The sequence below is a fragment of the Lissotriton helveticus genome, chromosome 10, assembly GCF_964261635.1.
Source record: "Lissotriton helveticus chromosome 10, aLisHel1.1, whole genome shotgun sequence".
Lineage (NCBI taxonomy): Eukaryota > Metazoa > Chordata > Amphibia > Caudata > Salamandridae > Lissotriton > Lissotriton helveticus.
This window is the reverse complement of record NC_136071.1, coordinates 860,651,341-860,670,361: the sequence shown is the minus strand read 5'-3', so window position 1 is coordinate 860,670,361 and position 19,021 is coordinate 860,651,341. Positions and strand designations below refer to the sequence as shown.

Genomic DNA, 19,021 nt, shown 5'->3' with positions numbered 1-19,021 from the left:
TGAACTTGCAGTCTGCCAATTTTTTTGTGAACGGATATTTGTGTGCTGGGGGCGAGTACACAATTTGGAAAGCATGTCTGTGAGAATGAGAACTCTTTTGAACCCCCCTCTCCAAAGTTTAAACACCTGTATGCGTCTGCAAGACTTGCCAAGCGTGCAAAGGTGCTGGCACAAAGTTGGCGAGTGTGAAGGTCAAACACATTACTTTATCCTCATCATAGACACACATACCACAGGGCATGCCATGAATGTAACCCACACATGGTGTTTACTGATCCTGTAGTGGGTGACTCTACACCCCCATATTTATGTTGTACATGAGCTGCTACAAAAGTAGTATAGGCCATAATAAAATATAAACAAAAAAAGATAAATAAAACACCAATAGTAAAATACCTAAAAACGTCAATAATACTAAACACATAATCCTGAAAACAAAATCTTTAAATTCACGAAGCCCAAAAATGAATCCATAGCATCCACTACACAATTATAATGCGTCTAACTCGCAATGATAGTTATGAAGCGCTATATAAAAGCTGCTATTCAATAAATACAATATACAATGTAATGTTGAAAGGCATTGTCCATACTGCCATCTACTGACCAGAAGAAAACAAAGTTTTTCTTTGTCCCATGTGCAAACGGGAAATATATATTATGACATTAAAGTTTTGCGAAACAAAACGCTCAAACAAAAAATAGAACCAGTCAAGACACTAACTATAAAAGGTGAATACAGACTGCCGTGTAAGAGGAAAACAAAGTAGTTGTCGTCTGTTTGAAAACGTTTTCATCTTTAAAAACGCACGGAAATCCCAAAACTCTACCTTCATAACACACTGCCATAAGATCCGGGAAATCAGCTAACAGCGACAAATCCACAGAATGATAAAATCGCCGCCTTGTAGGACAAGAAAAAAATCAAGGTTCCAGGAGATATTGGCAATAAAATCGTATTAACTATATTCTAAATTTCAGCAAATTATCATTTCGTTTTTTCCACTATTTTGTTTTTTAAAATCATTTTTTGGTAAAACTGTTTAAAAATATTTTAAGTTAATATTTTTGTGTATCATAGAGTACAGAATGTAACGTTCAATATCTGTGGTTAACGTATGTTATTTGTATTTCTTACGTCTGAGTACGGCATGAAAGCAGTGCACTACGCACCCCTTACCTACACATGAGTAAACATATGTAAACTGGAAAGGACGACTCAACAGTGAGTGGGAGGACAGAGCTCGTGGGCAAAGTGCCTTTGGCTAACGGTGCTGGAATTTGCATGCCAGCCTGGCATTCATAAATCAAGGATTTTTTGCTATGGCCTGGAAATGTTATAAAACCTAAAGATTAATCATCTGATGAGCTTAGTTAAAAGGTGATACAGGAAGACTGACACTAACAGAAGCCCAAAGTAATGTTAAGAAGTAGTCAGTGTGCCATTTATGGGTCAAGTTTGAGGATCAGCTTAGTGTGTGGTCGAATAGGACTTCTGATTGGATGCAAACATGACAAGTAAATGAGACCAAGAAAGCAACTGCTTAAGGCTCACATGTGGTAGCTCAGTGGGTTTAGCACTTGCTGCTGAGAGAAGCAGTGATTTGCAGGCCAGTGTTCAAATCCTGGAACAACCAAGTCATCCATCCATCCTTCTGAGGTAGATAGAGTACCATTCAATTGGGTGACAGCACCTGTTGTGTTCAGTGCGTACTAATGCGCTGGCAGAATCGCAATTGGAGTTGCCCATGTTATTTTCTATTCTTGTCACACAAAATGATCACAGATTATGGTAGTAGGAGTCAGGATGTTGCTTCAAGTGGCTGGACCATCCTACCCGAATGGTAACAAGTGTCGTCCTTTATGAGCGGCTGAGAATGAGGGAGCTTCAGTGGGGCCTCCACATGGTAGGAAGTCTCTATCCTCCCGCACACCTTCAGGGGTTGTTGGACCAAACTAGAAGCATAGATATCAATAGTGCAGTAGGTGCAGTGGTGTCAGGCCCAGGGCCACTAGCCATACTATGGCTAGTGGGCCCATTATCCCTTGATCGCATGAAGGCCCATGGCCAGTGGCGTAGCAAGGGGGTGGAGGGGTCCGCCATGGGCGGCACATGTTTTGGGGGTTGTGGCTCCCGGCCACCCTACCTCACCCGCTCTTACTGCGGAGATGCAAACGCGCAGGGAATCTCGCTAGCACCCCCCTCGCCCCAGCTCTTCAGCGGAGCGGCAACGGCAGGGACCGCCACGGGCAACCAAGTGCCTAGCTACGCCACTGCTCATGGCAATCCACTGGTCCAAAGTGGAACATACTTGGCTGTGAAGAGGTTTCCGTCTGAATTACTCAAAGCTCAATATGGTCCTGTTCTATAGCAATTACTATTCCTGCTTCCATGGCTCTTCAATAAAAAGATGAGTGTTCTAGATCAGTACCATTGCCATGGCCAATACTGCTGCCATTCCAGAAAAACTAAATCTGATATCCCCTCAAATCTTCTATTCTGTGTCCTTGCATGCCCTCACCCCCTTTCACTACTTCGATGACGCATATGAGGAAGATATGAGGAAGAGTCTCCCACCATTACTCTGCATTATGGGCAGTGGTTGACCCACTAACGGCACAGATGGGTTACTGCTACTAGCCCCAGCCTCAGAACAAGCAATGGCAAGTCAATAGGTCTAGTCTTAGCAATCATGCAATGTTTATTTATGTATTTATTTTACAAACATATGCAAAGTTTGTGTTTTTTTAAATTTGTATTTCTAAAGGGGGAGGTGTGTGGTATTCTTAATTATGTCATTTGTAGAATTGTTATTGGTCACTAGAGAATGTTATGGGATTCCATGTGTGAGAGACAGGAGGAGTTCTGTGGAGATCTGCTGTGTTTCCCTTGTCTCCCATCAGTGGTTGTTAAGCTGTTCTCTATTTTCAATAAATCCTCACTTCAAAACCTACCACGCTCAAGATCGTTTCTACACAAAGTGTCAACATAGGCAAACATATAGAACATGTTAACAAATAGGAGTAGCCAAGACACACCAGCCCTGTCACTAAAGTGAACTGCTTTTCAGACAGGCACATGTGATCAGGGAAAATGCCTTCACTCACAGTGCGAGACAGCCAATGGATGAAATGGGCTGACCTATTTGCCCCATGCTATATGCTGTGGTGGTTGGAAGCAAAATGTGAATTACACTTGAGCAAATCAATGAAAGAAAGGGGTGAATTAAATCTCCTGTGTGTATACATGAATGATTTGTTATTGAAAATAGGAGGCTGGCAAGACAGCAAAAGCATTCTTAGGGGCCAGACTTAAAATGGCCATTTCCCTTTCTCTCAACACCGAGCTCCAGTTCAGCATTAAGAACAAAAAGGCCCACTAATGAGTATCCAATACTGTGGCATTCAAGCACTTGCTGCCTTCCCACAGGAAACACTAATATGGTGTTACAGCTATGCCACTACTTGCTCACATTTAAAGGGCAGAACACTGGCCCCTAGAACTATCAATTCCACCAATAGTGCCTGCCTAAAATGGCGTTCTATTTCCACCACCACACCAGATCTACGTCAACTATCCCAACACCAGCCACACACCTATTGCCCACATTTCATGCACTATACAAATTAAATACTACCTCGCTTTGAGTCTTTACATTTTACTTTATTTACTTAGCACCCATGGACTTAATCAGCATAGAATTAAACAAACAAAATCATTCATTAGACAAACACGTCAATAAAAAATTTACAATAAATGATGGGGACGTTGACGGTGCACAATCTTGACAGCTGAAGCTCCTATGGATAGGAACAAAGGGATATAAAGTAAAAAATAATTTGACTCTAATAGTGGGAGGGGGGGACTTCAACCATTCATTGGGTAGAAATGTTTGGAAAATAAAAAATGTGTTATTTTTAATTAGGCTGTTTGGAGTTTTGTCCTTTTGGTCCTTGTGTATCCACGTTAATGAGTGAAAATGAAGTGGTGATCATCCAGAGATGGAGTTAGGTAGTCCTTCTTCCATGTTAGTATTTAAACTTTCCCATATTGGGCTATTCTTGAGCTGGAATTCTAGAGTTTCCCACTGATGGCCTGCGTCTGAGTGACCTGGAGGTCTGGCGTATTTTTCTCACAGTGTGTGGACTCTGTACTGTAAGGTGGTACAAGGAATATCGACCCCCAGAATATCGAGTTACAAGAATACCAAGGTCAGAATATTGAGGCACAAACTATCGAAAGGTAAGTGCACATATGCAGCACTTTAAATATACCGGTGCTGTCCGGTACTGAGTACTGGCACTTTTGTATTTTTAAAGGGAGAGCACCTGCACTTTTCAAGAGGGATGTAATACTTTTAATTTGAGAGTACCGACATTTCTCAAGAACAAGCAGACACTCTGGTACAGGGTACCTGCAATTCTAATTTTCAATTTAAGCACTGCACATATAGAGGCATAGATTTACTATTCCTATCTCCAGATCTATGTATCTTGAATATACATGTATATAGGTGAACAAGGCAGGTATGCCGAAATACGTCATAGCAAGAAAAAATCGAAATAAATGAAAGGATGAAATAGCGACGCTACCCCTGTGTTGGTGTCTGATCTGTATCAAGCTCAGAATTGGTTTGTATATATATTATCCATATATATATATATATATATATATATACCTGTTGTGCTGTGTAACTGGTGAAATAAACAACATTTGCCTGAAAATTTGGGACTCGCCGTGGATTCTGTTCGCCAGATATGAGCTGGAGGTGCAGGGCCAGTATTCTTGGACATATATATATATATATATATATATATAACATACACACAAGGCGCATATATATGGAGTTAAGCATAGAAAATCTAGACGTATTAACATGTCTATATTTTATTTTCGATATTGTGTCCTGGATATTGTATCCCATCAATATTCTGGTGTCGTTATTTAGGGCGCCCACGCTGCTGTAAAACAAAGCGGGCACCTTTAAAATAATACTATGTTCACTACATATGCAGTTCAGTACTGGCGCGGCTTCGGAATAGAAAGAAACAAGCACGGTGAGCTGGCTTGGAGCTCAGGCAGCAAGCTATGAACAGGTGAGGGGAAATCCAGTGGTTATAGACTCTGTAAAACTGGAAGGCAGCAAGGGGAAGGCTGGGGGGTGTGCAACCAGGTTATCAGGACTTCCTTAAATTACCTGCCTGAAGGGACCTCCAACCTACACTTTCATCTGGGGTTCAAAGGAAAACACATGTGTTAGCCTAAAGGATCTTCCCAGAGCACGATCATCACTTTGGGGTAGTTGGAGGGTCACAAAAGCTACCAATATGTGCAGGGTGTAGCTTGGTCTGTAAGACTTGGGGTGAGAGCTTCAGATTTTCTGGCAATCACGCTGGCATATAATGTTAACTATTATATGAGAAGCAGCGCATGCGGGGGATTAAGGGCGAATGGAGAGGGTAAGGAGTGCGATTGTGAGGGGTACTTATTACACAGTACTTTGTAAAATACCTTTGTTTTAAGACTTTCAAAACACAAGAATGTGTGTGTTTTTGTCTGAGTGAGTATATAAAAATGTCAGGTGAAATCCAACAGACACCTTACTATACCCAACTGAAAGCTCCTGCACATACCCAAATATTTACTAAATAATACATTTATTATGGGGTTGTAACACCCCCATGAAGCTCTGCCCTTAAATATGTGGCTTCTTATGGCACCCTGGTGGCCTCTTTCGTAACCCCGAGATTTAATCGATCCCCTACGGATACCACTAGGATGGATGCCTTTAGCTTCTGATAGTTTTAATGGCTGATTTGGGTCTTTTTTTGCATCAGTTTATTAACATTTGCTGCAGGATACTGTATTAAAAAACAGACTGTTCATAACAATCATACAGAGATGGGTGCTCATCGGGTTCAAAAGTGTGATAGCAGTGAGGGGGCATGAGTGTGGAGATGACAGCTGCAGTAGTTTTACAGATGTGCTTGACCAGTGGTGGCTGGACCCGGTAACAAGTACTTATTTTATTTATTTACTTATTTATAAAGTTTTATATAGCGCGAACAAGATCCCGAAAGATATCAGAGCGCCTTACAGTAGTATGAAAGAGACGATATGAAGTAGGGCAGTCAGAGAGGATAGAGGTGAGAGGGGTAGGAAACATGGTGTTACCTGTCGGGTGGGCCGCGCTGTTTGCTTTGTGGGGATGAGAAACAATATACATGCTGTATGATTGTGCAGCTATGTCAGGCAGAAGCCACACCAGAAATTATAGGTCAATGTATCTACAGGCCTGCGGGAAGGGATGTGTCCATATGGTGAAGAATGGGAGAGCCAGTGTGACCTATAGGAGTGAAACGTGAGTCAACATCCCTCCAGACTGCCTGGAAGAGATATACCACCCCATGTGATGGCAGTGAGATGTCTGTGTGTGTGGGGGGGGGGACGATGGACCAGCTTCTGAACAAACTATACCCAGGGGGATTGTGTGTGTGTGTGTGCGTGTAATGTTCAAGAGGGAGCAGATCCTGACAAAGAATCTCTCTTTCAACCGTATACAAACAAACCTGCACACGCAGCACGTGGGTTCCAAGATAAAACAAAGAACACGTCAGCCTCAAGATGTACTCCCCTGGGTCTCATCTAATGAGTGCATGCATTATAAATGCCCCTCACCCACAACTCCCACCTCAAACATTGTCCCCAGGGGTCTTACCTGCTCTATTCTGTATGACCCAGAGCGAGGCTAATGGACTTTACATTATAGGATAGCATAATTCTATTTTTCATGACAGTCATTTGACACCTCGTTAAGTCATCAGCATAGGCAAGAGTATTTCTTTAATTTGCTTCAAAAAGAAACAAAACCTGTTTGCAAACATCTACATTGAGCAGCGCCACTCAAGCTAGAAACCAACATAGAGCAATGTGTATTTTTTTCGTACATTTTTTTTTCATTTCTAGTAATCCATGGGCCACACAGTGCTCTATTTCACACAATTATTGTTTCTAAAAAAATGTAATCCTGTTCCTTTCTGCTTGGCTGCTGGCTGTCTAATACTGCTTAGAATCCCACTCCAGTGTCCCCAGTGACTTTCTGCCAAGGTGCACACTGGTAATATAAAATTATATACAGGTACAACCGCCATCCGCCTGGGTCTGAGATCACATTTAGAAACACGCGCTGCTTTTTACAATAATATTCGCACTGATGGGGAGACAAAAATGTAGTAAAAACAAACATGCACTGCGCAACAGAAACAAATGTATTGTTCTTGGAGATATTCTAAATAACAGAAAATAAATATTATATGAGAAAAGCAGGGCTATAGCTTTAATAACAGTAACAACAAATGTTCGCCAATCAGAATTCATCCGCGTGTTTTAAGAATGCCTGGATCCCTCATTGCCACTAACTCCTTTTTGAGTTTCTGATACCTCGGCATCAACACAATAAAAATCGGATTTTACAAGTGACTGCACAATAAATACATTCAATCCGTTTTTAACTTGAAAGCTCCTGTTATTCCGGCGCTTTAGTGTCTCGGCACTGTGTGCTGATGAGGGGAACAGTACACCGACTCTCACGCCGTCTATCTGGCTCTAAATGCTCAGAGCCGGCTGACCTTTCACCCCGCCCGGGAAGGGCTCACCCGATGACCTCCCACAGCCCCGGGCACTTGTCGAACTTTCGATGCCTCGGCCGGCGCTGACAGGCATCCAAAACAAATGACATCCCGCGAGCAGCGCCTAGAAAGAGACCGCGAGGCGCTAAACAACGAGTAAAACAAGTGGAGTCGACCATCAGCGCACTGATGATAACGGGCTCCGCCACCCCTGGAGGACAGGTGGGCGCTGTGCAGCCCTGACACCCCCTCCAGAGTCCGGCATTACATCACCAGCGGACCATTGGTCCCTGCAGCTTCCCTCACTCCTCTGTGGACAGCGAGCCCTGCACTGACCTCCCCCTGGAGGCAGAGAGGGGGCGCACGTTTCTGCAGCATCACAAGACGGGGGTCAATAAACACGCAGACCCCTCTCTCTCCTTTGTGCACAGAGAATCCTGCACTGACCAGTGACTCTAGCACCCTGCCAAGAGTGCAAAGGAGCCCTATGGGGACACCCCGGAAACTTCATCACATATCAGAAAAGTTTTTCAAAAAAATTAAAAAACAAACCTCATGGACATCACTGAGCCTGAATTCCCTGCTGAGGTGCCCAACGTGAGAGCCCCGGAGTGAGTGCATGTAGAACCGGAGCCAAGGCTTAACTAGCCCCCGTGAGTCACATCCTTCCCATTTGATTGCAGTCCAAGTCATGAGGTAATGCCCCGGCCCTCTCCGCCGCGCGCTCTCTCTCCTCCGCCCCTCCCCGCCCGCCCTGCCTCCCTCGCGCCCTCCTCCTCCCGGGCCCAGCGCCGCTGCTGCTGCTGGTGAAGTCACCATTTAAATCTGGCAGCGCTGCAGCGAGGAGGCTGCGATGTAACCAAAACAGCCCCCGGCCAAGTTCCAGACGGACGGGGGGACCTGGCGCGGCGAGTCGCCCATGGTGACGGGTAAACAGACAGGGAAACAGAGCCGCCTCCGAGAGGGCCCGAGCAGCTGTCTGCGAGATCAGAGTAAACACGCGCAACTCCTGTCACTGATTTACTGAGTTTGATCAGAAAACGGGACGAGAAGAAAAGAAGAATAAGGAAAAAAAAAACACACCCAGGCGTTTCAAGAACACAGGGAAGAGAACTAGCAGACCTCGCGGAGGGGTGGGGCGGGGTGTCACCGGGTGGGCTTTCACTTGTGATTACCCGAGAGTATGAATGACTGTACATCTGCAGCTGAATGCGGATGTAAGTGAATGAATGGGCGGGTGAAAGAACCAATGGATGGATGGATGGCCGAAAATGCGTGGGTAGGGAGGTATGTGGACGTCTGGACGGAGGGGAGGGTGGAAAGTGCATTAGAATGGATGGATGGATGAGTAGTTAGGTATATTTGGCGGATGGATGGATAAGTAGATGTATGGGTGAGTAGGTGGATGAATGTATAGGTATGTAGAATAACATGCAAACTGGAGCACTGTTCACAGAACAATCCCTGGGCGCATGTTGAATGAAGGAGAGCTGTTGGAACAGCACTGCACTGCTCTCTCTTCGAGTGACTCTCAATACGTGCCTTCGCTTTCACTCTAGTAGCAGGACATCCCGTTATTCCTCGCCAGCTGCGCTGCTTTTTAGGAGACGCGTCATACACGCAAACTGTCTGAGCTTGTGCAAATAATTGAATTTCTCTGGACCTCGGCTCCCCGTGCCTCCTACTATCCCGAACAATCGGACACATTTAGAAAACACTAATGCCCTACACAAAAGGAAGCATTTGCTATATACTTTTCCCTTAAGACATTACCTATTCACGAATAAGCTACTTTATTCCTATCCAGTTGCATTTCTCCATTATTTCACTTCCATTCCAAATCCAGCATGCTTTCTAAAAACGTTTGGTTTGTCTGTCTTTTTACAAAGCCCACTGACCAGTGTACTGTAAACGCCTTTGTGAATTTAAACGTGCACTTTTCCATTCCAATGTATTCCATTGGTTACTCATAAAGAACTTGACCCCCGAGAGATATTCAGTCCGAGTGCTTAAACTGAGCTCACATTTTACAGAAAAAAAAGAACCACGAAAGTAACGATTATTCACCTGCACCCATATGTGCTACTGTTTCTCAGCTCCAGGCACCTTAGCTCTAACAAACCATATGCACTCATCAGCAGGGTTTTAAGTGGGATGAAAAAATGGGGGGAGGGAAGGTCTCTCAAAGGGGCGTGGCGGACGCTGTTAGGGGCATAGCTTAAAACGTGTAAACTAAAAATTTGTGCTTAGCATAGTGTGCCGCCTGCGGCCCGACTGGCATTTTGCTGCTTTTGTGATTGAATCCAGATATATAATACAAAAAGTAAGATCACCTACAACAAGCTAGGACTATTAGCGTTGTCAATGGCTGTTAGTTGCATAAGATACATAAGCAACAACTATGGCTTAGTTGATTATATTATTGAAAATACTTCCATTCTGAAATTATGAGAAAAATGAGTCTCTTTGAAGTTACCTCAAAGGCAGTGAAGGGTGGTATTGCTGCAGAGTTAAGATTTTTTTGTCACGCCAAGGCTAAGGGCAAAAATGGACAGCCCGAAACAGACCCGTTTCAGCACCTGTTTTTTAGAACTACGGGTGCTGAGCACCGGCAAGACCCGGCCCACTTAAAACCCTGCTCATCAGTCCATTTTCTAATTGTAAGCATTGTTTTCCAATGAAAGGTGCAAACTTTTTATTCTGACCACACCCCTTTCAAGGAAACAAAAGATTTAATTACAGACTTTTCTTTAGTGCCCATATCTTGACACATTTTAATTGGATTGTGGTTGTATGATGTGTGGTTCTTGCGAGAACAGGCTGAGTAGCATTACATTTTACCCTCATTTGGTGTTGCAGGGCAAAGAGGTACCGGAACGGAAAACCACAGACGGGAACAAAGTGCATACTGAATAGATCTTCACCAAAACTTTGACAGACGCCGATTCTGAATGGAGGCCTACCAGCTCCACAAGTAATGTTTCAGATATGTCAGCCTTCTACTACGCCATGTTTCCAGTCTCGCTATGCATGTGCTCATGGTTCCAGCTCTGTGACGGTTACGGCTGGGTTCAATGTCTTTTCCGGCCATGTACACATTGGCCTTGTCAATTTTTTTTATTGTTTGATTAATTAAAATCATACAATGTAAAATCATCAATTACACAACTATGATAAAAGCAATGCTTCAGTTCTGAAGACCAATGAAAGCATGAGCAGGAAAGTAGCCTACTGTAAAAAAAAAAAAAGTAATGTGGGTCAATTTGGTTCCTCCATATTACAGATCTACAATTCATATCATTATACATAAAAGGACAATTATACCCAATAAGATCATTAATTTTAAAACTCTATTTTATGGCCTTCATATATATATATATATATATATATATATATATATATATATATATATATATATATATATTATATATATGAGAGAGCTCAAGTGTAAAACACCAACCACACTCACGGGGCTTCCAGGCAAGGCTTTATTCACGACAGGTCGCTAAATAGCTAGAAAACCGGGAACAAGGTACATGATAATTGTCCTGCTTCGTCTTGTTTCCTGACGCATTTCGAAGGCGGCTGCCTTCTTCTTCAGAGGAGGACGAATTGGATTGCAGGGTAGTAGCAGGAAATACCCTTCTTTTATGTTCGTTGCACGTCCCTGGATGGGCGCAGTGCCTTGTGGTACTTATAGTCCTGCAAGTGATGCCTACTCACATAATGTGTACAAGTTCAAAGTTTTCCTTAGTCGTGCAACGGCCGTGTCCTGGAGACCCCTCGCCAGCCAGGCAGCGTGATGGTATTGGAGCAAGGGAGAGGTATATGGTCATCTCCCCACAAGCTGGATGCTCGCCATTTCTGGGCTCGTTACATCTCGTTGCGTGGCGGTGCTCGGCGAAATGCAGTACATCTGCGACGCTCTTTTCCATCAAAGCGCCGTTCACTCTTCTCAGGCGGGTGAAGCAAGGAAGGTGATGGGACCTTCCAATATGTGAGAGCTCAAGTGTAAAACACCAACCGCACTCACGGGGCTTCCAGGCAAGGCTTTATTCATGACAGGTCGCTAAATAGCTAGAAAACCGGGAACAAGGTTCATGATAATTGTCCTGCTTCGTCTTGTTTCCTGACGCGTTTCGAAGGCGGCTGCCTTCTTCTTCAGAGGAGGACGAATTGGATTGCAGGGTAGTAGCAGGAAATACTCTTCTTTTATGTTCGTTGCACGTCCCTGGATGGGCGCAGTGCCTTGTGGTACTTATAGTCCTGCAAGTGATGCCTACCCACATAATGTGTACAAGTTCAAAGTTTTCCTTAGTCGTGCAACGGCCCTGTCCTGGAGACCCCTCGCCAGCCAGGCAGCGTGATGGTATTGGAGCATATATATATTCACTGACAAAACCATAGGTTTCACACCAGTTATAGTTAGCTGGAAATTTTACTCGCATAAAACCATTGAAATTCCCACGTTATAGTTAGTTGGACTCACTATAACTTGCGCGTGGAATGCACTGCTGATGACGTCACATATTACATCACTCATGACGTGGTCAGTGACCACTCATGACATGTCTTTTTTTTGTTTTAAAGTGCAAATAGTCCTGTGCAAATTAGATTGCTACACTAGGTGGTTTTAAAGTCTTTTTAACTTAGTTTCTTTAAAGTTAATCAACCAAGTTTGCTATTCTTAAGTCACAAGATTCTGGGTATTTTTTTGCTAAAATCAAAAATGTTGTGAAATTTGCATTTATGATTATATCCGTTGGCTTAAAACAGACTACCAGAGCTTGTCTGCAAGATCATACTCCTCGATTATTAAAAAGGCTTTTTAAATATCTCCTTCTTTCTCCATCATTGCTGGGCATATGCAAACGAAGTGGATGATGTTTTCTTCCCATTGGTTGCATAGTCTGCATAGGATCGATTTAGAAGGTGCAGCCATGGCATTGCATGTGGATTGATCCTGGAAGATGGCCAAATCTCACATCAATAAATATGTTTTTATTTTTGCAGACCATATTTCTAGATAAAGCTGCAATTTGGAAATCTTATACTCATTCAGAATCATCCATGCATGTGCTCTTTTTGAGAACAACTCTTTATCTTTCAGCAATAATATTCATTTTGTTATTCTGTTAATTGCCTTTTTGAAGGATGTTGATGTTATAGCTATATTTCCCAACCTCATGTGCCGATAACTCCTCCAATGCTATTTGTAAATATTTCCAAAATTGTGAACTTTGATTCAGCTGTATTTCTTGTCAGAGTAAGCAACACATTAGATTAGAAGTATTTGTTTTTATTTGTTTCCATACCTTTATGTATTGACCCATCCTTGCAATGTTGCTGATTGGATATACCAAATTCAGATCTAATTTGTGCAGGTGATGCATTGGGGAAGCCAAAACAAAAACTTAAAGACTTTGGTAATAACATCATTTAGGTTTACAGCGTCCTTGCCGCAAAGTGCTTCACTACCGTAGGTGATACTGGGCAACCATTTTGCATTTATTACCTTTAGCATTGGCCTTGTCAGACATGAAATAAACAAGAAAAGTGCCAGAAACTTAAATATGCAGACCAGTACAAGAACCTAAAATGAGAAGGGTAACGGAACATGGGAAAAAATGCATGTGTTAGCCTTAGAACAATGTATGGGCGGCGCCATTCGAATTATATCATTCTGTGGCTGTAGAATTTTCCAGATAACTATTGATTTATTCCACGTGCCACACAATCCACAAGGTACTGCATATTTCGAGAGTGCACGAAAAATCCTCAACAAATCCAAAGCTAAAAACTCAAGCATTGGCAAACCCAATAGGGCCAGGTTCAATGAGCAGCTTTGGCAAATTAGCATGAAACAAACGAAGGGAAGCCGTCAGGAGTGGCCAGAGAGGACTATAATTGTAAAGTAGTCCCTCATACAGTTCCAGCAAGCACTGTACAGAAGGTGACAAGATACACCCAAACAGCCAATGGAATTAGGTGACAGATGAATGCCCCACTATGGTGAGCCAAGACGTGATTGACAAGCTCTCAAGCCAATAGCTGAACGAGACTGATCAAAGAAAGCATATCATTGAAAGAAGCAGACCTATGGCCTACTCAATGTACATTGTTAGCAATAGGCCAGCTAACAATTGTGCACTTAAATGCAGACCTAAAGAGAACCACACGTGGTGCTGCACAGTAGCAGCCTTTTTGCAAAGGTTAACTGGTCAACTTTCAGATGCTAAATGCTGTATTAAGGTCTTAAACTGGTGCAAATAAGGTGAAACTCGTGCCCATGCAATACAATCACATGTTAAAACCATGAAATACCACAATAATACTGCTATGGAATGTGCTTAATTATTCTGCATAATTTAACTTTTCGTACTATATAATTTAACCAACCACAGTATACAATTTGGTCATCCATTTCAGTATAGCTGCAGTGGTCCTAAATATTAGCAGAAAGGATGCAGAACATAGGACATGACAGAACAGCATTACAGTATGAATCATAATTAAGTAAAAGCTCTAGAGCCTGGCATGGGAAATAACAGTGCCAGATCATGAAACGAGTCAGAAAAGTTACACCAGTTGACAAGCCTTGGCAAAGCCAATTGATTTGGACTTAATGCGCTAAGGCACGTTAGAGAGAGCCGGCAGGATATGGCAGAGAGGTTTATAGTTGTAAAATAGTCCATCATGCAGGTGACTGGAAGCACTCAATTAAGGCGGAAGTACACCCAAACAGTCAAAAGCATTAGGTGAGAGATGAACTTTCCAAAGGCTGAGCCAAGATGTGATCGACCAAGACTCAAGCCAATAGCCGAAAGAGGTTGATCCAAGATAACCTATGGGGAAAGGGGTGGACTCACAGCTTATTCTATATATGCAGTTAGCAGCAGGCCTGCTTAACAGTTGCACTGTCAAAATCAAGACCTAAAAAAGGGGTAAATGTGCCTAAAAGGTCACCTTAATGTTTATGATGTGTGCCAGAACCTTCAGTGAGGCCATATTATCCCCGAACTTGCAATTCAAGGTCAACAACACAGAACCTGAAATTAGCTAAGTCAGTAGTAAAGGTGGCAAAGGAACCACCGAACCAGAGAATCAGAAAAACAAATTAAACAGCACTGAGGTTCCGTGAATTCTGAACCCGTTTCATAAAGGTCATGGTTTTGTTACGAATTTGATATTAGCGAACCGTAACTAGTTAGTGCGGCAAGTATGAGTGTTTTCATCATATTAGACCAATGGATTCACTACGTATTTAGGGATTTCGTTCTGAACCCTTGGGTTCCATTTTGTGTATGGCAGCCATTTTGTGGTTGCCCTCACATAGGCCGATGACTGTGGCTGAACTAGTCTTTTTAAGGACATGTACACCTTAGCTCGAGTTTGTGCTGACTCCTGTTTGACCAGAGTGAACTGACCCTGTTGCCTGAAGCTGACCTTGTAAAACCAGTTCCTGCCCTTTAGCTGATCAAGATTAAGGATCAGAGCACAGGACATCATAAACTTTTACTGCACACAAATATGCCTTATCCTACTCTCACCTGTTTCTGCCCCTTTCTTTATGGTCTATTTACGATTGGGTTGTGCCTTTTTTTATTATGGGTTCGTTCGACCAATCTAAAGAAGAATGTTGGGTTTGACCGATGATTGATCCTGGGCTGGACAACTGAAAAGTGGGTTTTACCGTCATGCGATACCTCTGGTGTGGATACATGTGATTGGACAGTTTGTAAATGTTAGGTATTTGTCTGGAATGTGATTTTTGGCATAAAAAGGGATGACTTGCTTTGTAAAATTGAGCAGTCTCCTGAGAACTCATACCGTGATGATTTCTGGCTGCAGGCAATAAATTTGATCTTTGACGCCACCAAGAAGTATCCCGTGTCTCTGTATTCTAAGACAGGTGAACCCGAAGACTTTGGGCGTGCCCCTGGCGCCACTGGGTCTTAAATAACCCGGTTCTTCAGTTGGCGCTTCCAACGTGGGGCGACTTCAGCGGTACCGGTCCAAGCCTGAAGATCGTGAGGAGCTTCGTGAGGAAATTCTGGAGGACGGCCACCACTTCATCGACCCCGGCATGCCGAACGTGAACTGAAGGTCCTTTCTGTGAGGCTTCCCGCTTTCCTGATGGCTACTAAGGACTGCTACCCTGACTGTCGCCCTGTCTTGGACCCATTTGTGATGCTTTGTACGGCGAGACGATAGACGGGTCTTCTGGTGGCGTGACTGATACCTCAGTTAAGTATAAGTGGGTCGCTCCCAGTCCTTAGTTTTTGGTTCTTTGGTTCTTAGTTTGTTTGGTCCTTAGTTTTGATTTGAAAATTGCAATTTCCAAAGCCGAGGGACTCGTATATTTGCGAGACTATTGCTGTAGATAATCCCTTGAAGTTTGAAGCTAGATTAGTGAGCAAAGATGCCTAGCTTTAGCAAAATTAGGAGGATATTTTGTTGTGGTTGTAACAGGGATTCCCGATTAGAGGATTCATGTCCATTACCTCCAGTTGGAACTCCGACTTATGAGCTCTATTCTAAACACGACGTGGGCCCCATTTCGTTTAATGAAGTATGGGTCCGTTACCCTAGGAAAGATGGGGTTTTACGATGGCCCCAACATGGTAGCTTTGATACTGAGATTTTAGATAATCTAGAAACAAATTTGTTTAGGAAGAAAGCCCGGCCGGCAATGTTTGACTCCTTTCGCCTTTGGCGTAAAGAAGCCAAATAGAGAGAAATTAAACAAGCTAAACGAGATAGGAAAGATAGGAATATGTCGGTACTACAAGCTGCTAGGCATTATAGGGATGATGGAGAGGAGCGAGCGAGTGAAGTTTCAGATAGGCAGCGTTGTATGGCCATAGATAAATGTTATCCGGCCTTGCCGTCTCCTCCTCCAAAAGCGACTGAAGATCTTGAAAAAGATCCCTTGATGTCTCATTTACTGAGATTACCACCTCCTTATGTGCAGGGTGCTACTGCACCTCTATTACCTCCGGTTGTTCCACCCTTTGTGGTTCAACCTCCTGCTGTTGCTCAGCCACCCGGAACTCCACAGATGGCTTTACCTCCTCCTGCGCAACCCGCTCTAGGGTCGCAAGCTTTACTACCAGCTTTGCCTCAAACTCCTTTGCCTTCCGCTTCTGCATCTGAGACTCCTACTGTTCTTATTCCTACACCTTCTTTGCCTCAAAATACTTATTCTCCTGTTCTTATGTCTGCTTCTTCTCCTTCTGTTCGAAAACGAATGACAGAGACTGTTTCTAGTTTATTGTCTCCATTGTTTGGGTCATTGAATATGACCCCTGTTTCGGAACATAGTCGTAGTCAGCTTCCTGGTTCCGAGGAACGGGCTGTGTTGGATTTGTTAGCTCGTAAATGGATTATGAATGCCTCAAGGTATAGTTTGCCAGCGGTTATGGATGTTTTCTTTCAGTGGGAACCGCCCAAGCAAAGGTATGTTTTTAATGTAATGTGTATGTTTCTGTGTCAGGAATGGGAAGATAATGATTTGGGTTTGATCCCGCAGGAACTACTTGATGTTCAGTCGGATTTTGCTAAAGGGATGATAGTGGAATCTGATATTACAGATGCCGTAGAGACGATACTGGCTTTTAGATCTAGCCTTCCGCCTCAGACATTGTACGAACCTGATTCCTCCGTTAGAAGAAAAGCGAGACAGTATCCCATGAGAGAAGTTCCTCCTGTATGGAAGGAAGCAGTTCAGGCTAATGTAAATCAGGGTATTGTTGCCGCACCGGCTCATTTTCAGCGAGTATGGGTACATGTCCCTTGGAAGAGAGCAGAGGTACTGGCTCTTAAGCAGACCTTGTAGAAAATATGGGGTGTCCCGCGTTTACAGGACGACAGGGCCTGTTATCCAATGGGACAATGCTGCATCTATGGGGTTCAAGGAAGGTCCGGTATGGATTTGGCAGCCAACCACCTCTGATATTTAAGGGGCTACTTGCACACAAGGTATCTTAGACTGATAAATAAACCATAGAAAACATGAGGCACTTTTAGAAACATACAAAAAAATATATGAATAAAAGGAATTAAAATATATAAAGGGTGACACTCTTATATGCTAATACCAACACACAGTGAAATAGATTCTGGTAGAAAAAATACAAATTTATTTTCATAATACACGTTAAAGCATGTCATAATGTTAAAAACAATAATAAAACAGTAAGCCCAATGTTATACACTTAAGATTAAACACATAAAAACATTTGAGGTACATAACATCAAGAATCGAAGATTCAGGTCGACGCAGCGTTTCGGTTTCTTTTATAAGACACCTTCTTCAGGACCGATTCTTAGAATTTCATGATTTTTCTGTTAGGTTCCACTTATTTCAATAGCAGTTGGAAGTACTATTTCCGTATCAAATCAAGGAATTTTTTGCCTCCAGTCTTATACGATCTGTTGGCGTTCAATCAAATTCATTCTGGGGTGGGTTGCCTTATTGTTTTGAATGAAAAGGCCTTCCACACTGTGCGAGGGAGCCACCGTTACTTTCTCTGGAGGTACCCAGGCAGTCTTGCGAGTTGTATTTATATTCCGCCTTTTCGACCATGAAGCGAAGAGCGGGAGAAGCTGTGTCGAGGAGCAGGGAGGCCGAATCAACTTAGAAAGTGCACGGTGACATAAGAAAAGGCGGAATATAAATACAACTCGCAAGACTGCCTGGGTACCTCCAGAGAAAGGTGCAGCCTACTACAGCGGTTTGCAACCATACAAATTGAAATTCTACCTCTAAGAAAATAACGGTGGCTCCCTCGCACAGTGTGGAAGGCCTTTTCATTCAAAACAATAAGGCAACCCACCCCAGAATGAATTTGATTGAACGCCAACAGATCGTATAAGACTGGAGGCAAAAAATTCCTTGATTTGATACGGAAATAGTACTTCCAACTGCTATTGAAATAAGTGGAACCTAACAGAAAAATCATGAAATTCTAAGAATCGGTCCTGAAGAAGGTGTCTTATAAAAGAAACCGAAACGCTGCGTCGACCTGAATCTTCGATTCTTGATGTTATGTACCTCAAATGTTTTTATGTGTTTAATCTTAAGTGTATAACATTGGGCTTACTGTTTTATTATTGTTTTTAACATTATGACATGCTTTAACGTGTATTATGAAAATAAATTTGTATTTTTTCTACCAGACTCTATTTCACTGTGTGTTGGTATTAGCATATAAGAGTGTCACCCTTTATATATTTTAATTCCTTTTATTCATATATTTTTTTGTATGTTTCTAAAAGTGCCTCATGTTTTCTATGGTTTATTTATCAGTCTAAGATACCTTGTGTGCAAGTAGCCCCTTAAATATCAGAGGTGGTTGGCTGCCAAATCCATACCGGACCTTCCTTGAAC

The 19,021-nt window shown here is 42.9% G+C and overlaps 1 protein-coding gene across 3 annotated transcripts in view; it reads right to left on the bottom strand.

The window, feature by feature from the left end:
* CREB5 (cAMP responsive element binding protein 5) overlaps positions 1-8,312 on the bottom strand; it is a 353,305-nt gene extending 344,993 nt beyond the window's left edge. For 2 of the 3 annotated variants that reach the window (XM_078663496.1, XM_078663498.1), the window contains exon 1: positions 8,182-8,292. In XM_078663496.1, the coding sequence (XP_078519622.1) occupies positions 8,182-8,192 (11 nt within the window). In that variant the 5' untranslated portion in view covers positions 8,193-8,292. Of the gene's footprint in view, positions 1-8,181 lie in introns of all 3 variants that reach the window. The other variant, XM_078663497.1, reaches the window with a different exon arrangement.
* Positions 8,313-19,021: the final 10,709 nt, after the last annotated feature.